Below are 16,387 nucleotides of genomic sequence, written 5' to 3' on the forward strand. Positions count from 1 at the left end.
TGCCATCAATGTGGATGGTCATCACACTGAGCAACATTTGTAAGCTGGAACATAAATGCTACACATTTAACAAATGTTACCTTCTCATGTTTCTTTCAATGAGTTATTCATTATTTCTCTTCTGCATGTCCTTACAAATATTTCTACAAAGTTTCATCATCTTACAATCTATTGTTTTTGTTGGGAGCCCTCTCAAGTAGCGAAAGCTCAATTATAACCACCCTGTATAGGGAACACTGTTGATGACTGAATAATAAAAAGCAAAAACCTTTTCGGATTACACCAGAAATGGATATATATTTAAGGATATTTGTGTTAAAGGATTGCCTTGTTGCATTAATTTTAAACACATTGTTTCATATCATATTTTTTTATTTATATCTGTTGTCCCCACACTACATACTCAAAAGTGCAAAGTGACATGAACATATATACTTTTTTTTACTCCATAAATGCCTGTTGAATTCTGTGGATACACTGCACCACCATACAAACTACTTTACGTAAACTTCACTACTTCCCTTTTTAATACACGTAAGAGATCAACAATAACCTCTCTATTTTGGCAAGATCAACAAATTCAGCCACTTAGGAGGAAGTTAGTAAAATATTGCACACACATGAAGTATAGACAGCACACAATAAAACTTGAATTGTATAGGATTAAAATGCTCAGCTCAATATCAAAATTAAAAATGTGCATAAAACTGTGAAAATGCTTAGCTCATAATAACATATGCAACAACATGATATTGAACGAAGTGAATTACATCACTAAAATGTATGGGTAACATAATTCATGTTTAAAATAAATACATGTATTTTATGTATCTTCATAAATAAAATCTCTATGAAACGAAACACCTCACAATTAAGGAATAACATTGATTTTTAAACAAAAATCTACCATAACAATTCTTAAAAATACTATTCAGTGAACTGATTTAATAACAACAAATTTCATGTCTGATGGTAATGTGAAATGTCTTAACAGTGCCAATATGTACAAACAATGCATGACTATTTTATTCATACTAATTTTTGGTTTTAGAGCATATTTTCCACAAAAGATGAGACAAAAATTGCCTTGTCTTGTCAGAATCACAAAATATATATTATATTTACATATACCATAGCAGAAATAAAAATTTATTTTATTTGTTTGTTGCTTTGTTAAGGCAATGATATCACATTTTCAAGACTTATTTCATTTATATTAGCTACCAATGACCATCTGATACACAAGATTCACAATAATATTATAGCTTGATTTAACAATATATTTTATTATATAAACTCTATTTGAAATAGTAAGTACCATTATTTCCTCTTACAGTATGTCTAATACCTCTTGCCATTGGAAATCCGTTGCACATATCTTAAACATACCTTCAGTAACTCTGCAAAGCAATATATCAACTAGCATTTTCTTAAGACGGCAACAGGTTTCATTATGTATAATTCATATTTACAAAGTTACCACAGCATGTTTACCATCTTTTTGCAGAAATTCTATATACAAGTTGCTAAAAATTCTGCATAATTACATGCTGCTCTTTTAAAACATTATCATTACAGGCTATAAAAATATTTATAATAGTCACATTTTGCACAACTTCTTAAGGAACAGGCACTTAAATGTTTGCATTACTTTTCTCAATTGACAATGAATTATATTATTGGCACAAATTTTTCAATGGTTAATTTAGTTGGACAGAGGAGTTCCAACAGGCTGAATGTGTGGAATGATATAATTATGGGCATGTTAACAATTCATTGCAGTTGATCAAAATTCATTCTGGAAGAAAGAACACAATTTTTCCATCTTAGCATAGGTATATAAAGCAGGAGGTAAGTACCATCTATTGGAAATTTCATTTTCAGGAAAAATGGTTCTGGACTCTGCACAAATTTTACTGAAACAGTAAAATGACTGAGTTATTAGTTTTTGTTAATTTAGTGGTCATAAAATAAAATATGAGCACTGTCTGACAAGTGCACAAAAAGTAATTTTGCATGAAACATTTATTATGTCTGTGTGCATGTATGTGTGTCTGTTCTGTATCCCACAATCTGGAAAGATTTATAGGATGAATCAATAAATCAATTTATATGCATATCTAATACCTATTATATTTGTCAAATAGTTTGCCTGTTTAACTAGTACAAATGTTATTTTTAAAAGGAACTTCAATTTAAGATGCTTTTCAATACCTTCAAAAATAAAAATAGTTCACACTGTGTTGCAAAGTATCTGATAAAATCTAAATGTCACTGTTCTATAAAAACCAATAATGCAACACTGGAGCAATGTGTTATTCAAAAGTGTGAGATAAAAGTTTGTTTATTCAAACTGATATAAAAATCACCTGTGGTGTAGTACTATGGTGTATATTACGGACAAATTAAGGGCTTCAAGACTGGAACTGATACATGTTTCATCTAAAGACTTGGTGTGGATGTAGCCATGATTTTTAAAAGATGACAATGCTGGTACTATTGTAATTTAGTTTCAGATATTTTTTCTCAATTACAACTCCTCAAGCAAAATTTCTGGGTACTTTTAAATGTGCTTATATGTACATATATAAAAGAACTTTTCATTTTTTGTGAGGCATGTTATAAAAATTAAAACTGCACCTATTTATCGTCATGTCGATGTTACAGTGAAGTTAAAAAACAGTTTCATTCAGCAGAAATAGCCAAAATAATAGTTGTAGGCTGTGGGAATTGAATGTGCAGTAACTTCACAATAAACCAATATGGTCAAAGGAGCTAAAACTGTCTGCATAAAACTGTGTTACATGTAAGCTTTTACATACAGCCAAATGAGTCTCAACACCTATGCATCAGTCAACATAAACTGTAAGTACAGTTTTTTTTTCTGTCAAGCCAAACTCTTCAACACTCACACAATCATACATAAACCATTTTTTCAAAAAATACTGACTATTAATGTACACTGTAGTCATTTGTACCTTTCATTACAACACAGTTATGACACCAATACAACTACAAATCTAAATTATTCAATGGAATGTAACTAGTTCGAGTTAAGCATAATGTTACTTCTTTTAAATTGCCACAAAGTGTCTAGCAGCAGCATCCCTTTATGAAATACACTCAGTATAGTAACATTAGTCACTAGCCTTGCTCCTGACTGATAAGATGAGAACATTCAAAGCTTGGATGCAAAGTTAATTAACCTGCAGCTACTATACTGATAGTATTTAATTATTTTTAATGTAGGTAATGAGAAATCTACAATTATGACATCAGAGCACAAATGTCACAAAGAGACACACCTTAAATTAGAGCCAAATTAAAATCTATACTGAGAATAGTTTACCACTTGTGCTGTAGTGGCATGCATCTAATTTATCATACCCTGAACAAAAATATCATGCTACTGCTTAGAAATAAAGTCTTATAAAAATATTTTGCATTCCTAGCTGAATAATCTTTTATTTAAATGGCCCCTGAGACAAACAAACAGGGATTGGTGTAGTCTGATAAGAAATGGACGTTAACTTTATAATCCAGACTTTACAGTGAAATTGTGATAAATTAGAGCATGATTGCATTTACAATTTCCATCTTTTTCATTCATGTTACATGTACATATTTATGTATGGATGATAATGCATATGTTATTTACATAATGAGAACTTCCATTTCTCTATAATTTGTAAAGTTCATTCTGCACAGAAATTGTGTCATTAAAAAAATTTAATTGTAATTTACCACATCTCACTGCGCAGAGCTTATAGTACATTTTCTATTCAAACATTTTATTCTTCCATAGGAATACTAATTTAATTTTGAGTTTTCAGACTGCTTAACAAGTAATAAGCATTCACATTTCAACAATCCACTTCACATTATTTCACACACTTCCCTAATATTCTTTCCGATGATGTATGGAAGACTAGCAGTGAGCTTTTAAAATGATGAATGGGTTGGAACGCTGTGGCAGACTTTCAAATGCGTTCCAATCTGTGGAAAGGAAATATGCAATGAATACTTTGTTGTTCAGCAAACACAATATTTCTTTAACACATATTTCACACATAATAACTTTATTTGGAAATTATTCTATATTGACAGTGAAATGAATTAAGAAAGTACATGGACTAGAGGGGCAAGCTTTGAAACTATTGGTAAACTACTTCTAATGACAAAGAAGTGCAGATTATGATATAAAATCTTCATAACACACTAATTGCAGCCATCTGTAGATATAATTGAGTTAATATACAGTCACAGTGTTCAATAATGTGTTTCAAAACAGCCCAGGTCTTCCACTCCCCCCCCCCCCCCCCCCCCAACACAAATAATCAAATGTTTGCTCTTGACTGCAAGTTCTTTCAAAACTAAAGTTTCATTATTTAGGAACTGTAATCTAGAATGACAATGTATTTATATTTTAATCCAAAAGGGAGAATCAAAAACGATGCAGAACAGCACAGTATAAAACATTTCTTGATGAATTTGCAAATAAAGTGAGATGTGAGTTACAGAGTAAGAAGAATGTTTTTATCATTTCTTACTTTACCAGTAAATATCTTGAAAAATGAAAGAAAAGAAAACCAAAATCAGAAGAAAATCCTCCTCGTTTCATTTTACCTTTCCATCTTTATTTCCAGAGTATAAAAATTGCCAGTTTTTATGTTATTTTAGTTTTCTTTTCCTCTACTCTGTCGCATTTCTTTTCACTGAATGAGTTCCTCTATTGATCTGTTTAAAATTTTAATTTCTAGCTGCTTATCCAAAGTTTGTATTAGTTCTATTTTTTACTACAGTGTCTTACTTCCAACATTTTCTGAAGACAAAGTTGTATTTATAAAACGTAGATTCCACTTACCACACACACACAGCATAACTGCGCCAGACAGCAGCATTATTGTGAAGGCTCTACTTCATAGAGCTCCGTGAAGAATGCTGGTGTGACTGAAACAGAGGGTATATACTCTCAGATCACAATTGTCTGCTGCCTCTACTCAGCAAGTAGTGGTGTGTTCATAAGCACATTTAGAACATTTAAACAATGGAAAATCCAGGATGGAGTGTAACAATATTATGAGAAGGATCGTTGCTATGCAGATGGGCATAGCAACAAGACTGTTGGAAAGTGAGCTTTTGGCCAATAAGGCCTTTTTCGAAAATAGACAAACCACACACACAAACACACACACACACACACACACACACACACACACACACACACACACACACACAATGCAACTCACACATACATGACCACAGTCTCTGGCAGCTGAAGCCAGACTTGGCTCCTGTTGTCATGTGTGTGTGTCTGTCGTCTATTTTTGACAAAGGCCTTGTAGACCAAAAGCTCATTTTCCAACAGTGTTTATTGTTGTGCCTTATCTGCGACTCAGTATCTCCACTATAAGGTGAGTAGTAACTATCCTCTTCATATTGTTGTGTTCAGAACATTTGTATTTCATCTTGGATTTCCCAGTACGTCAGTCCCACATTCAAACAATTTGGTTATGTGCTGTGCACATTGTTGCTCTTGTCTATCACATACTTATTTTATCAAGAATAGTGTTAGAGAAAAAAAAAATACTTCCACTGCAAAAGTATATGAAAACCCTTCCCATACTATGACAAATATTGTACTGAAGATCTATTCGGACTTGAAAAACTACAGTCTAAAAGTGAATCATTTACATTCTTCCCGAATGAACAGCACTGGGATAATAAGACTTGCAATTTTTAGACTTCACATGTTCAGAAGTTTTGGTTGCAACAATAACTGAGACAAAAGATGCCTCATCTCTCAGCCATAAGAGTCTACAGTTTTTAAGAAGACAATGATGCATGATGTTGGACGAAAAGTGTTAAAGTGCTCAGTGGAAACTATGTATTTAATAGTGTGTATTATCTTAGAAACACATTAACTTTATTGTAATAACAATAATAATAAAAATAATAATTTGTAATATACATGAATAACAATTATTTGAAATTACAGATATAATTTGACAACCATCTTCTATCTTTGCCCACCACATTACATCAAACAATGGAAAATCCAGGATGGAATGTTGTTGTACCTATCTGTGACTCAGCATCTCTGCAGTATGGTGAGTAGCAACCACTTTACATCAGAAAGACGTTACAAAAGTTTCTACCATACAAAAATATAATTACAAAGGAAGTAACTAACATATCAATCAAATGGAGAATTCATTTGAGTAAACTGAAAACTGCAAGGAGACAGTATTGCTGGTTGGTGATTACCTTCAGGAAGTGAAAATCTAAGTACTGCCAAAAGACACATTTAAAAGTAGAAAAATATCCCTACACCTTGGAACTTTTAGTTCCTTCCTCAGAGGGGAAAGACAGAGATGTTTAAGGAGCAGCTGGTCACTCAGACCACAGATTGAGAGGGATGGTCCTATTGAAATGATGAGTGGATACAAAGATAATGTGGGTGGGAGTGGGGTAGGAGAGAGGGGAACATCAGAGAGAGAGAGTAAGAGATCAAAAATAGTATTTTGGTAAGCACTGTACAAGCTTCAATCCATAGATGATAGAAGGAGCAACTGAAAAGTAAAGATTGATTAAGAGAAAGATAAATGAGATGCATAAAGAAAAGTGCAGTTAAGAACTAACAGGAAAGCAGGAAGGGAAATGGAGAAAACCAAGAAGAGAGAATAAGGGGGAGATGACAAAGAAAGAGTAAAACAATTAAATTTTACTGATAAAGAAAAATAATTCTATCATTGGGGAGAGAGGGAAGAAAAGTGGGGGAAGGAGGGTTAGTTATTATAGAGGTTAGGTCCAAGAGGGCAGTTTGATGTGAAAATATGGTAGAGATCAAGTTCCTATTTCCAGAGTTCACAGAAACTCATGCTGGATGTTATGACACAAACGGTGTGTTTGCTGCAGCAGGCACTCAGGTCTCTAGAGTTATGCTGTAGAGCATGCTCAGTAATTGTGTACTGAGTGTACCCAAGGGCACACAGTTTTGTTTTATGAAATGATCATATGGCATTATTGATCAGAAAACCCAGTGTGGGGTTGTTCAGTGACTGATGCAAATTATTTTATTTGTGCACCGAATGAAGATGAAGTGAACAATTTAGGACAACACAAACACCCAATCCCCAAGTGCATAAAATCTCCAACTCAACCAGGAAATGTACCTGGGACCCTAGAAGCAGCAATGCTAACCACTAGATGATGAGCTATGGACACAGTTCTGTTGTGTAGGTTCATTTGCTCAATCAGTGTATTAGTGATCAATCACATATTCAGTGACCACTTGGCATTGATGAACAAAAGACTAGCTTTCACACATTGCTCTGCCTTTGATATTGTAGGATTTTCTAGTGGTGGGGCTAGAGAGCACCAGGTTTTACAATGGGAAACAATTACTAGGATAGGAATCTTGAGTGTTAGGGGTAGGAGTCTGGGAATGTCATACTGTATGGAAAATATTTTTACAGAGGATAGGAGGACAACTGAAGGTTATAGGGATTGATATGGAAGAGAAAATGGGGAGAGAATTGAACAAGGTTCTCCACTTTCCAGACAGATGTCTCTGTTGTTATGCCAGCAACACTTTCGATGATAAGCGTTTACCATATGGTAATGTAAGTGGCAATCATAAAAGTTTTGTTCTTAATTTCTGGTAAAATTTGTGCTCATGGACCCATATATGATAATGAAAAATGTTCAGTTCCCTATTATCTATCAATCTAATCGGTTTTGGGTCGATTGCATGTCCTGAACTTAAGGCTGGTTTTCTCAAAAACAGATGGGCACTGAGGCAAAATAACTTTGAGACTTTCATTTTAGGTTGTGCACAAGTGACCTGTGAAATATGAGCAAAATCTGTTGGATGTGTCTCAGGCCTTCTACTTGTTACTGGAAACAAGTGTCCTGGTCACTTAATCAGTTTTAATGTGTAAGCAGACTAAGTAGGCACAAATCCAAAATTCTTATTTCAACTTTATGATGATGGAGTGACATACTATTCTTAAAAGGTGAGCTAGTGCTTAAATTAGTGAAATAAAATTTTATTAGAGATTATCTGCACATTGTATATTGAAGTAAAAGAATATGTTGTAGAAGAAACACTACATACTGTTGAATAGGGGTCACAGAGTTCATTATTGCTGCAGCCCCTGCATGACCTTAAACTGGTCATATATGCAGCAGTTATAGGTAAGGGTCAATGAGTTTCAAGGCGTGCTATAGCTCATCATTGTGCTTAATGTTTGCCATCCACAGTATGAAATTCCAAATATTTCTAGCTTCCTCTTTTCCATTCATTCCTCAGTCTCCCTTTTACTTACATATGGTGCTGTGATCAAAATTTCTTCCCTAATCATATCAGTAACTGATACCAGCACTCTTTTCTTATTAAATAACACTTCATCTTGGCTTAGTTAGTCAGCATCTGGAACATTCTTTCTCAGGTTAATATTTTAATTGTTTATACCTCTTATATATTGTTTATTCACAAACTAATTTCCTCACTGTGTACTGTACACAAACCAAACAATAATTATCTTCCTTTTTCTCAATTGTCATCATGGTCCATCGAAACTCCATTGTGAGGGATCACAATGAGTTATTGACTTCAGCTTTCCATGTGCACTAATACTATTCAGGCTTTTCAGGCGTGTAACACATTTCTTTTTATGCATGAATTCTTAAGTAGACATTTCCTACGAATTTTCAATACTCAATTGCACTCAGCATTATCTGTCATCTCAAGCCCTATAAGAGCCACTCAGTACCATAAATCAAACTGTTTCTCACAATTAAAAATAATGTTACCTTCCAGTAATGCACCTTTTAATAAGTTCTTTTGTTTCAGTAGGATATATACATAAGATCAGCACACACAATACACTTCAACAGATAGAAAAAACAAGCCATTCATTATAAAATATAATAAGAAACTTACTGTTAAAAATGAAGAGCTATCACTATTCCTTGCTGCCCTTGAAGCTACAGTTCCTGCTGCTCCTCTCGCTACAATGGCCTGTAGTTTCTGCAGCTGACTTAACAGTGAAGCGTTGCTGTCTTCTAGTGTCTCTATCTTCTTCTTGTAGTCTGAATTCTCATTCTGGAGTATTTCCACCTTCCTTTCTAGTGCATCCATGTACTCTTTCTTTTTCCGTCTACTTTCTTGTGCGGATATCTGTTAACAGACAACATTACAATTTACCTTAATAGTCAAACAATTTTTTATTTGACTGTTGCTTATTGTTTGTCTAGAATACTGTTCTTATTCTTGATGTATGAGATCAAATACAAAGAAGGTTAAGTCAATATTTCTTATGATTTATCAGAATACAGCTGAAAATGACACTTATTATTCACATCTTCTATTTATATTCTAGATCAGTTATTATTTTTCCAACAACTGTATCATCACATTTATTTTAAAGAGATTTGTTGGTTATGGGTGGTTGTTTATGTTAACACATTGGTGCAAAAATAGTGAGCCCTGGGTGCCATCTGCGGTGTAGTTTTGTGTCTGAATGGTGGAAGCTGGGTTATGAGAGACTGTTCCTATAAACAGTTGGTATATAGTAACAGAACAGTTGGTATATAGTAACAGCTTTAAGGATTAGCAGTGGTAATAAGAGTTTATCAATAACCAAAACAAAATTCATAATGGATGTTCTTGACAAAGGTCATATGGTAAGTTCTTCACATCACTGAGAGTGTCATCCAAACATTTCAAAACATCAACATTTATTTGCTGAAGAAAATGTATAGCTAAAGGCACTTTGTTGTTTGTGTTTTATTTTCTTTTGAGGTATCAAATAACATTCAAATTATTTTTCTCCTTCAATACAACTGACTTTTTCACATCTGAAACAGTGTTCATTAAAATCATTTTTCATCTATTTACATTTTTATACATGCATAATATAAGCTTTTTCCTTTTTCAGATATTGGAAAACATAAGTAACTTGTTGCTTTCAGATGTGTCAATCAAGGAATGTTGTAGGAAAATACCAAGTCCTCATTCAACCTTTGCAGTTGTCACAAAAATAGAGAAACAATAAAAATAAATATTAAGAAGACAAAGGGAGGAAGGAAGACTGGCTTTCAACATCCCATCGACTTCATTAGAGGTGGAGCACAGGCTTGGATTGCTTCAAGGATGGGGCAGGAAATTGACCATGCCATTTCAAAGGAACCATCCTGGCATTTGACTCATGCAGTTTAGGGAAATCATAGAAAACAAATCAATGTGGCCAGATATGGATCTCAACTATCATCCTCCCGAATGTGAGTCCAGTGTGGTAATCTCTGCACCACCTCACTTGGTTAGGAAGGAAAAACCTACTACTAGAGTCGCAGTGAGTGTGGTAGGAATTGGTTATAACTTCCAATGTTATCAGACAATGCAACAATCTGCTGTTTCTGAATGTGTGAATTCTTATACATTATTAGCATTTTAGAACTCTAGAATTTATCATTGATGCTTTAGAAAATAAAGTCACTCATATAAAACAGGCTTTTTAAAATTGTTTTTTGGGGCACTGCACCTAAAGTAAATAAATTATTAATTTAGCACAATGTGTACAAAAAATAACCTAAAATAGATAAGTGTACAACTTGCAGATGTCTCTTTAAGGATATTGGAATACTTACAGTCACTTCCCAGTACATTTATTTCTAAATGGTTTCTGATAATAAAAGCCAGTTTTAAATTAATTGTGATTTTTACAGTCACAATACAACACATAAAAATGATTATTTGTGAAGATTTTGCCATCTTGCCTGGGATTCAGAGTGGCCTTATGCAGTCCGGTGCAAATGTGTTCAAGTTACTAATATAAAGCAATAAATCGGGAAACATTTCCTATTCAAAAGAAAATTTAAAATATACCCCATTAGCCACTTCTTTTATTAATTATCAGATTATCTACATTCAGTTACTCAACATTTCTTTAATTACTTGGCAAGTTGAAGTGTGCCTTATAGTGTACTATTGTAAACAGACTCCAGTCTGTACAGAAGTGGGTAACTACTTTCTTTGAAAAAATGCCACTACAATCTGGTCAATATTAAACTGCCAATGGAAGATAAATAACATCTATACAGTATGACTCAGGGGCCATGGACTTCATCCCACAACTAATTAATAATGTTCATCCACTACTGTTTTTCATATAATTTCTGAAAATATTCAGCTGCCACACATAACATCTAAAAATTCCCTAACATGAAAAATGTGGTATACCAACTTAGAGATTTAGCAATTGCCAATAATTTTGTTCATCACATTTTAACATATTGGAGCATCCGGTGTGTTCATGATATTCAAGTTCGCACAGCCTTCTTTGAAATGTATTTTATTCATAAAATATTTGACAAAAGTAAAACTTAACATTTACAATGCTTGGTGCTGCATTTTACTCCTTTCTTAAAGTAACATTTAATGCAAATCCATTCTTACAGAATTTTTACAAGTTAAAAATCACTTAGCTTACTAAAAATGTGTAAACTTCTCGACAACCACCAACAGAGTTAACACTCAATATGAATACTAATGTCAAAATACATCAGAAAAAGTGACAATTGGACATATAAACTTAGAATGTAAAACTAAACAATTCTGCGTACTTTTGATGAAATCTGGTACTGAGAGCAATATGATAATAGCTCCTTCACCATGGAGATTTTTGAGCAAAAAATGAAGGGAGACTAGGGTTGAATGTGGCATTGATGATGAGGTAACTAGAGACTGAACACCTCTGCAGTTTGCCAAGAGACAGAAAAAGAAACTGATTGTGTGCTTTTCTATGCAGTTCTTCTGGCATTTCCCTTAAGTGATTTGAGAAAATCGCGGAAAATCTAAATTTAGATAGCTAGATGAATTTTTGATCCCTGTTTCTAGTGCCAGTACCATTGTGCTAGCACACTTGGCCAGAGGTTGAAAATACTGCTAAAGTTGTAAAGTTCTTTTATTATTATCACACGACTGGTTTCAGGCTCTTATACGGCCATCTTCAGGTGTCATAACTTGTTGCTGTGATCCCCGAGTGCTGTGGTGGACTTGTACTTATACATCTACATATATACTCTGCTAGCCACCAAGTGGTATGTGGCAGAGGGCACTATTCGCGCTAAAGTCATATCCCCCCCCCCCCTCTGCTCACAGATCATGTGAGGGAAAAACGACTGCCTGAACACCTCAGTACGAGCTCTAATTTCCCTTATCTTTGAATGGTGATCATAGCGCGATATGAAAGTTGGTGGTAATAATATATGCTCTACATCCTCAGCGAAGATTGGATTTTGGAATTTAATGAGCAGCCCCTTCCGTTGTGCATCATCTATCTGCAAGTGAGTCCCACTTCAAACTTTCTATGAGATTTGTAACACTCTCATGATGGCTAAATGTACCAGTCACAAATCTTGCTACTCTTCTTTGGACCTTCTCAATCTCTTGAATCAGACCCAACTGGTAAGGGTCCTGTACAGACAAACAATACTCTAAGACTGGTCGAACTAAAGTATGGTAAGCAATTTACTTTGTTGAAGGACTGCATCACTTCAGGATTCTACCAATAAACTACAATCTGGAGTTCGTCTTACCCGTTGCTTGTGTAATCTGATCATTTCACTTGAGATCATTTCCAATAGTCGCTCCCAGATACCTGACAGATGTTACCACTTCCAAAGACTGGGCATTTATTTTGTACTTGTACATTAATGGGGATTTTCGCTTTGTTATATGCAGTAGGTTACACTTACTAATATTGAGAGATACCTGCCTGTCATTACACCACGCATTTATTTTCTGCAAATCCTCATTAATTTGTTCACAACTTTCATGTGATACTACTTTCCTGTAGACTACAATATCATCAGGAAACCGTCTAATGCTGTTGTCAATAACATCAACTAGATCATTTATGTAAATCGTAAAAAGCAGTGGACCTATTACACTGATCTGGGGCACACCTGATGTTACACTTGTTTCTGTTGAAGTCTCCCCATTCAGGATGACATACTGCTCTCTGTCTGTTAGAGAACTTTCTATCCAACCACATATGTAATTGGATAGATCATAAGCATGCACTTTTTGGAGCAAGCGACAGTGTGGAACTGAGTCAAACCCCTTTCAAAAGTCGAGGAATATGGCATCAACCTGGGAGCTGGTATCTACAGCCTGTTGTATATCATGCACAAAGAGGGCCAGCTGTGTCTTGCATGACCGCTGTTTCCTAAAACCATGCTGGTTCCTGCAGATGTGCTTCTCAGAGTCTAGAAAGGTCATTATGCCTGAACACAGAATATGTTCCATGATTCTACAACAAATTGATGTCCGTAAAATTGGCCGGTAATTATGTGCCTCTGATTTTCTACCCTTTTTATAGATTGCTATGACCTGGGCCATCTTCCAGTCCTGTGGAACCTTCTGCTGTTCCAATGATCTCTGATAGATGATGGATAAGAATGGTGCTATATTTGTAGCATAGTCAACATAAAATCTTACGGGGATACTGCCTGGGCCAGGTGCCTTCCTGGCATCTAAGGATCTTAACTGTTTTACAATCCTAGATACACTAAACACTATGACAGCCATCCTTGCATTTCTTCGATAATTGAAAGGGGGGAAAGGTGCTGCAATCCTCTAAAGTAAATGAGTTTTTCAAAGCTAGACTTTGAATTTTGCCCTTCTGTTTACCATCATCCTTTACACTACCCATACTATCAGCAAGAGAAGGTATTGAATTATTTGTAGCGTTCATAGATTTTACGTATGACCAAAATTTTTTGGGTTTATTTTTATAATCTGCAGAAAAAATATTGCTTTCAAACTTGTTAAAAGAATCTTCATTGACCTTTTGACAGCTGCTTTCATTTTGCATAATTTCTCTTTGTCAGCAGACCAGTGACTACATTTAAAATGACTGCACAAAATTCTCTGCTTTCTCAGCAAGGTGGATCTGTTCCCTACAAATTCTGACCAAAGGTGCTCAGTATCTTTGGACCAAAGGTTGAAAATACTGCTAAAGTTGTAAAGTTCTTTTATTATTATCACACGACTGGTTTCAGGCTCTTATACGGCCATCTTCAGGTGTCATAACTTGTTGCTGTGATCCCCGAGTGCTGTGGTGGACTTGTACTTATACATCTACATATATACTCTGCTAGCCACCAAGTGGTATGTGGCGGAGGGCACTATTCGCGCTAAAGTCATATCCCCCCCCCCCCCCCCCTCTGCTCACAGATCATGTGAGGGAAAAACGACTGCCTGAACACCTCAGTACGAGCTCTAATTTCCCTTATCTTTGAATGGTGATCATAGCGCGATATGAAAGTTGGTGGTAATAATATATGCTCTACATCCTCAGCGAAGATTGGATTTTGGAATTTAATGAGCAGCCCCTTCCGTTGTGCATCATCTATCTGCAAGTGAGTCCCACTTCAAACTTTCTATGAGATTTGTAACACTCTCATGATGGCTAAATGTACCAGTCACAAATCTTGCTACTCTTCTTTGGACCTTCTCAATCTCTTGAATCAGACCCAACTGGTAAGGGTCCTGTACAGACAAACAATACTCTAAGACTGGTCGAACTAAAGTATGGTAAGCAATTTACTTTGTTGAAGGACTGCATCACTTCAGGATTCTACCAATAAACTACAATCTGGAGTTCGTCTTACCCGTTGCTTGTGTAATCTGATCATTTCACTTGAGATCATTTCCAATAGTCGCTCCCAGATACCTGACAGATGTTACCACTTCCAAAGACTGGGCATTTATTTTGTACTTGTACATTAATGGGGATTTTCGCTTTGTTATATGCAGTAGGTTACACTTACTAATATTGAGAGATACCTGCCTGTCATTACACCACGCATTTATTTTCTGCAAATCCTCATTAATTTGTTCACAACTTTCATGTGATACTACTTTCCTGTAGACTACAATATCATCAGGAAACCGTCTAATGCTGTTGTCAATAACATCAACTAGATCATTTATGTAAATCGTAAAAAGCAGTGGACCTATTACACTGATCTGGGGCACACCTGATGTTACACTTGTTTCTGTTGAAGTCTCCCCATTCAGGATGACATACTGCTCTCTGTCTGTTAGAGAACTTTCTATCCAACCACATATGTAATTGGATAGATCATAAGCATGCACTTTTTGGAGCAAGCGACAGTGTGGAACTGAGTCAAACCCCTTTCAAAAGTCGAGGAATATGGCATCAACCTGGGAGCTGGTATCTACAGCCTGTTGTATATCATGCACAAAGAGGGCCAGCTGTGTCTTGCATGACCGCTGTTTCCTAAAACCATGCTGGTTCCTGCAGATGTGCTTCTCAGAGTCTAGAAAGGTCATTATGCCTGAACACAGAATATGTTCCATGATTCTACAACAAATTGATGTCCGTAAAATTGGCCGGTAATTATGTGCCTCTGATTTTCTACCCTTTTTATAGATTGCTATGACCTGGGCCATCTTCCAGTCCTGTGGAACCTTCTGCTGTTCCAATGATCTCTGATAGATGATGGATAAGAATGGTGCTATATTTGTAGCATAGTCAACATAAAATCTTACGGGGATACTGCCTGGGCCAGGTGCCTTCCTGGCATCTAAGGATCTTAACTGTTTTACAATCCTAGATACACTAAACACTATGTCAGCCATCCTTGCATTTCTTCGATAATTGAAAGGGGGGAAAGGTGCTGCAATCCTCTACAGTAAATGAGTTTTTCAAAGCTAGATTTTGAATTTTGCCCTTCTGTTTACCATCATCCTTTACACTACCCATACTATCAGCAAGAGAAGGTATTGAATTATTTGTAGCGTTCATAGATTTTACGTATGACCAAAATTTTTTGGGTTTATTTTTATAATCTGCAGAAAAAATATTGCTTTCAAACTTGTTAAAAGAATCTTCATTGACCTTTTGACAGCTGCTTTCATTTTGCATAATTTCTCTTTGTCAGCAGACCAGTGACTACATTTAAAATGACTGCACAAAATTCTCTGCTTTCTCAGCAAGGTGGATCTGTTCCCTTCAAATTCTGACCAAAGGTGCTCAGTATCTTTGGACCAAAGGTGCTCAATATCTTTGTGTCCCGTGGTGAATGCTTGGAGCTGACTATGAAGATATTCATTAATGACACTTTTATTTACTTTCCAAACAAGAAAACTCTAACTGTATGCAGTTTTTTTTTTTTTTTTTTTTTTTTTTTTTTTTTTGTGCAACTTCCACTGACGTAGAAGTCACAATGATGTTATGGTCACTAATACCTTCTTCTAGATTAACTTCATCAAAAAGATCAGGTCTGTTTGTTGCCGAGATATCTAATATGTTCCCATCTCAAGTTGGTTTTCTAACCAATTGCTCAAGAT

General features: G+C 35.3%; 1 protein-coding gene across 1 annotated transcript in view; it reads right to left on the bottom strand.

The window, feature by feature from the left end:
* Nucleotides 1–357: 357 nt before the first annotated feature.
* Nucleotides 358–16,387, bottom strand: part of LOC126094499 (cyclic AMP response element-binding protein A-like) — a 574,109-nt gene continuing 558,079 nt past the window's right edge. Inside the window, exons 7-9 of the mRNA XM_049908908.1 lie at nucleotides 8,948–9,184; nucleotides 4,865–4,950; nucleotides 358–3,996 (exon numbers count right to left, since the gene is read on the bottom strand). Coding sequence (XP_049764865.1) covers nucleotides 4,915–4,950; nucleotides 8,948–9,184 — 273 coding nt within the window. The 3' untranslated portion in view covers nucleotides 358–3,996; nucleotides 4,865–4,914. The remainder of the gene's footprint in view (nucleotides 3,997–4,864; nucleotides 4,951–8,947; nucleotides 9,185–16,387) is intronic.

This window comes from Schistocerca cancellata, chromosome 8 (assembly GCF_023864275.1).
Source record: "Schistocerca cancellata isolate TAMUIC-IGC-003103 chromosome 8, iqSchCanc2.1, whole genome shotgun sequence".
In the NCBI taxonomy this organism is placed as follows: domain Eukaryota; kingdom Metazoa; phylum Arthropoda; class Insecta; order Orthoptera; family Acrididae; genus Schistocerca; species Schistocerca cancellata.